We start from the raw sequence: 4,602 nt of genomic DNA on the forward strand, positions 1-4,602 counted from the left end.
TGTGCTGCTGCGTGCCGGGCTGCCGAGTAGCCGTGACTCAACGCCCCACGCTTCTGCATTTCCCAGAAAAGCCCCTCTCCCTCCTCTTCCCCACCCCAGGTGGGCTGAAAATAGGGCATCGAGGGCTCGGGGTAACCCTGTTGGCACTGCTCCATCCCCAGCCTCCATCCCCCCTGCACCCCTGGGGTGCCAGGGGCTCATCCCCATTCTGCTGCTGCATCATTTCCAGGTGCAGTTCCCCACTTTTCCATTCCCCTGCCCACGCCTGGGTGACTCGGGAATGCTGCAGGCAGGAGCCGAGAGAGGTGGAGCGGCTGGGTGGCCGGAGAAAGGCAGGAGCTGACCGTTTTTCCCCTCTCTGTGCCTCAGTTTCCCTGGCTTCTCCCCTCTCTGTGCCTCAGTTTCCCTGGCTGTAAAATGGAGATGGTCTCCGGCTGCAAAAACCACGGATGGAGCGTGAGCAGCTGAGCAGAAGGCGAATGCTGGGAGGCTGCGGGATGCTGGAAATGCCGCTTCTGGAGCCGATCCCTCAGCCAGAGGCCGGGGAGCTGAGGGGATGCTCCTGCTGTACCCTGTGCTGGTTCACGCCGGGGCGGGGGGGGGGACGCCCCGGGGCTGAGGGAGCAAAGCACTGAGGACCTGTGGCCTGGAGAGCACCAAGTTGTGGTAGCGGCTCTGTCTGCACCCGAGCTGGAAACCTTCATGGTATTCCTGGTGCAGCTTCCAGGAAGAGACAGGGATCCCCCAGCCACCTTCCCACCCTGACGCCACCTCCCAGTGCAGTGAGTGGGGCAAGGAAGGGGGTGGGGGCACGGGGAAGGACTGACGGACCTTAACCTGCCACCCAGACCTACATCGGGCCGGTGCTCATCTCTGTCAACCCCTTCAAGCAGATGCCGTACTTCACCGACCGGGAGATCGAGCTGTACCAGGGGGCGGTGAGGATGCTGCGTGCCAGCTGGCGGGCTTGGCCAGGGGTTCATCGGGTTAAATTTGGGCTGAGGGGGGTGTCCCATGAGTGTCCCCATCCTCCCTGGCCCTTTGGGTGCTGGAGGGTTCGGTGCTCCCAAAGGGATTGATGGAGAGTCAGTAACGAGATCCACATTCCTGGGAAATTCAGCTCATAAATACACACCAAAGAAACCCAAACATGGTAAAATCCAGCCAGGGCGAGTAGCAAACTTCCCAAGGAGGAGGGGGGAGTCGAAAAAAAAATGTCTGACACACTGCTGCTGACCTCGTGTTGGCAGCCAGAGATCAATCCCCCATCCCTGCCATGTGCCAGCGCCTTGTGCCACGTGTGGGCAGAGTTAGGGCCTTTGGGGATGGACGGGGGTCGGTGCCGGGGGGGCTGGTGGCTCCGTGCTCAGCGCTGCTGCCCTTGTCCCCCGTTCAGGCTCAGTACGAAAACCCCCCCCATATCTACGCCCTGACGGACAACATGTACCGCAACATGCTGATCGACGGGGAGAACCAGTGCGTCATCATCAGGTAGGGGGGCCGGGGGGGTGCAGCTGGGGACCCCATGCCACCGGTCCAGGGCCAGCTGCCCCCACCCCCCACCCCTTCTCCATACACACCCATCCCGGCTAAACACAGCGGCGAGAGGGGGCTGGAGCCCAGTGGTGGGTCCTGGGGGACCCAGGGGACACCTGGAGGGACCCCTGGGCCATGAGCACCAGCCGGGTCTGCGACCGTGTTTGTCCCAGGCAGGGACCGAGCCTTATGCAACGCGGTTTTTTTCTGGCTGAGTGTTGCAAGGGAGATGGTCAGGATGTGGGGCAAGGCCAGAGACTTCCCCTTGCAGCTCCCAGGATCTCCCTCCTCCCCTCCAAAATCCAGCAACAAGAAATCCAACATCTCCTCCCGGAGCAGCTCCTTGCCCAGCCCTGCTCTGGCCCCCGTTATAGCTCAGAGCACCCCCAGAGCACCCCGGCAGCCCCGTCCCCCGCACTAGCGCTGCCGCACGGTCAGAGCACGCGGCAGGGGGGGGGGCAGCGGGCCCCCCCCATCACCCTCCAGACCCGCTCTGGCATCCCACCCCGGAGCACCCCAGGAAGGGGCGACTCTGCTGGGGCCGTTTCACATCTCCTCTGCTTTGACATTTGCACAGCGGAGAAAGCGGGGCTGGGAAAACGGTGGCAGCAAAATACATCATTGGCTATGCTCCCCCCCTTTGATGGTGGCACACGGAGCAGCCCCGGCTCCAAAGCTGGGGACACGCAACGCCCCGGCTCGGTCCCCAGCCCCAAGGCAGGGCTGGTGTAGTGGGGTGCAGGCATGCACACCCCCTCCCAGCTCAGCACCCTCCCTCCTCTGCCTCCAGCATGTGAAGGACATCATCCTGCAGTCCAACCCGCTGCTGGAAGCCTTCGGAAATGCCAAAACTGTCCGGAACAACAACTCCAGCCGCTTCGTAAGTCACCAGGGCAGGTGCAGAGGGTCAGCGCTGCAGCCAGGATTGGGCCCAGCGACATTCCTAGTGTGGTGGGAGAAGGGGGAGAGGAGCCAGGGCTGGGGGGAGTGAGGAGTCCCGACGGCCAGGGACGTGGCTCTGAGCGGGATGTGTCCTGGGACAGGGGAAGTACTTCGAGATCCAGTTCAGCCGGGGCGGTGAACCCGACGGGGGGAAGATCTCCAATTTTCTGCTGGAGAAGTCCCGGGTGGTGAGCCAGAACGAGTGCGAGAGGAATTTCCACATCTACTATCAGGTACATGGAGGGCACGGAGCCGGCCGGGCTGTGGTGGGAGCCAGGGGCCGGGTCACCACAGCTCCCATTTCCCTCCCAGCTCATCGAAGGGGCATCCCAAGAGCAGCGGCAGAACCTGGGCATCATGAGCCCGGATTATTACTACTACCTGAACCAGTCGGACACGTACCAGGTGGAGGGCACGGACGACCGCAGCGACTTCCATGAGACCATGGTGAGTTCCCTGGGAGGGGGAGCCCCCGAAGGCGGCTGCGGCCGGGCAGGGGCTGACAGGGTCCCCACCACCCCCAGAACGCCATGCAGGTCATCGGCATCCGGGGCGAGGATCAGCAGCTGGTGCTGCAGATCGTGGCAGGGATCCTCCACCTGGGAAACATCAGCTTTCGGGAGGAAGGCAACTACGCTCGGGTGGAAAATGCTGACTGTGAGTAGCCAACCCCTGCCACACACCCCCCGCTTCAGGGGGGCAAGAGAGGACGCTTGCAGAGCCCCTTGGCAATGAATTGCAAACTCTCCGTTAGCACAAAATCCCCTGGCAGATGAAAGAGGCAGCATCAGCATCTCCCCCCGCGTTAGAAATGGGGAAACTGAGGCAGCGAGCAAATGGCACAATCAGAGCTTAATTAGCAAGGGGATGGATTCCAGGAGTCACTTGCTGTGATTTAAGCAGGGGGAGGACCATGCCCCATGTCCCCAGTCGCTGGACTGCTGCTGTGCTTTGCGCTCGGAGGGGGCTGGGGGGTCCAGCAGCGGGTGTGGGCAGCGCGCAGGGGTGTACGGGGAGCAGGCAGCCCTGACACCCCCCCCTCTGCCCAGCCCTGGCCTTCCCTGCCTACCTGCTGGGGATCAACCAGGACCGCCTCAACGAGAAGGTCACCAGCAGGAAAATGGACAGCAAGTGGGGTGGCCGCTCCGAATCCATCACCGTCACCCTCAACGTGGAGCAGGCAGCTTACACCCGGGATGCCCTGGCCAAGGGGCTCTACTCGCGCGTCTTCGACTTTCTGGTGGAGGTGCGTGGTCCCGATGGGTTGGGGGTCCCAAGCGTGGCCGTGGCGTGGAGGGGATTGCTCGCTGTCTGCTCCCGCGCGCAGCCGGTCCCGTTGCCCCGCACCCTCGATGACGGTGGCGCATCCCGTCTCTCCCCGCAGTCGATCAACCGGGCTATGCGGAAACCGCATGAGGAGTACAGCATCGGGGTGCTGGACATCTATGGCTTTGAAATCTTCCAGGTATGTGTTGCTTTGCTGTAGGAACCCCGCTGGGGAATGTCCTTCCCTGCTCCTGCAGCAAGGAGAGCAGATGCAGCCAGGGGCTGTTAGCAGTTGACAGCCCCAAGAAGGGTCCCTGGAGCAGCACCCAAAAGCTCTGCTGTTTGGGGTCCCCCCCAATGTGGTGAGAGGAGCAAAAGGCCGCTCAGCCCCATCTTCTCTTTCATCTTTTGTCCTTCTGCAGAAAAATGGCTTTGAGCAATTCTGCATTAACTTTGTGAACGAGAAGCTGCAGCAGATCTTCATAGAGCTGACCCTGAAGGCAGAGCAGGTACATGGGGGCTGGGCTGGGGGGGGCTGCAGGGCTGTGCCAGCACCCTGATTCCTGCACCCTGCACCTCCGCTGCCGGCCAGTCCCAGCACCACAGCCGGAGCAGGGGGGCTGCAGCACATCCCACGGCTCGGGGGCCCACCCGGCTCTCCCTGCGCTTCCCCAGGAGGAATACGTGCAGGAGGGGATCAAGTGGACCCAGATCCAGTACTTCAACAACAAGGTGGTGTGCGACCTGATAGAGAACAAGCTGGTGAGTGGGGTCCCCTCCTCCAGGGGAGGCTTTCCTGGGGGAGCCAACACCCAGGGAGGGGATTGCCCGATGGGCTGGGGGCTGTCGAGGACGGGT

The 4,602-nt window shown here is 62.6% G+C and overlaps 1 protein-coding gene across 1 annotated transcript in view; it reads left to right on the plus strand.

The window, feature by feature from the left end:
- LOC104132038 (unconventional myosin-If) overlaps window positions 1–4,602 on the plus strand; it is a 23,006-nt gene that overhangs the window by 5,213 nt on the left and 13,191 nt on the right. Inside the window, 11 exon segments of the mRNA XM_035900736.1 lie at window positions 849–938; window positions 1,397–1,491; window positions 2,114–2,182; window positions 2,299–2,416; window positions 2,580–2,711; window positions 2,791–2,925; window positions 3,003–3,135; window positions 3,528–3,724; window positions 3,863–3,943; window positions 4,167–4,253; window positions 4,420–4,506. Coding sequence (XP_035756629.1) covers window positions 849–938; window positions 1,397–1,491; window positions 2,114–2,182; window positions 2,299–2,416; window positions 2,580–2,711; window positions 2,791–2,925; window positions 3,003–3,135; window positions 3,528–3,724; window positions 3,863–3,943; window positions 4,167–4,253; window positions 4,420–4,506 — 1,224 coding nt within the window.

This window comes from Egretta garzetta, unplaced genomic scaffold (genome assembly GCF_000687185.1).
Source record: "Egretta garzetta isolate BGI_Z169 unplaced genomic scaffold, ASM68718v1 scaffold348, whole genome shotgun sequence".
NCBI classification, from domain to species: Eukaryota; Metazoa; Chordata; class Aves; order Pelecaniformes; family Ardeidae; genus Egretta; species Egretta garzetta.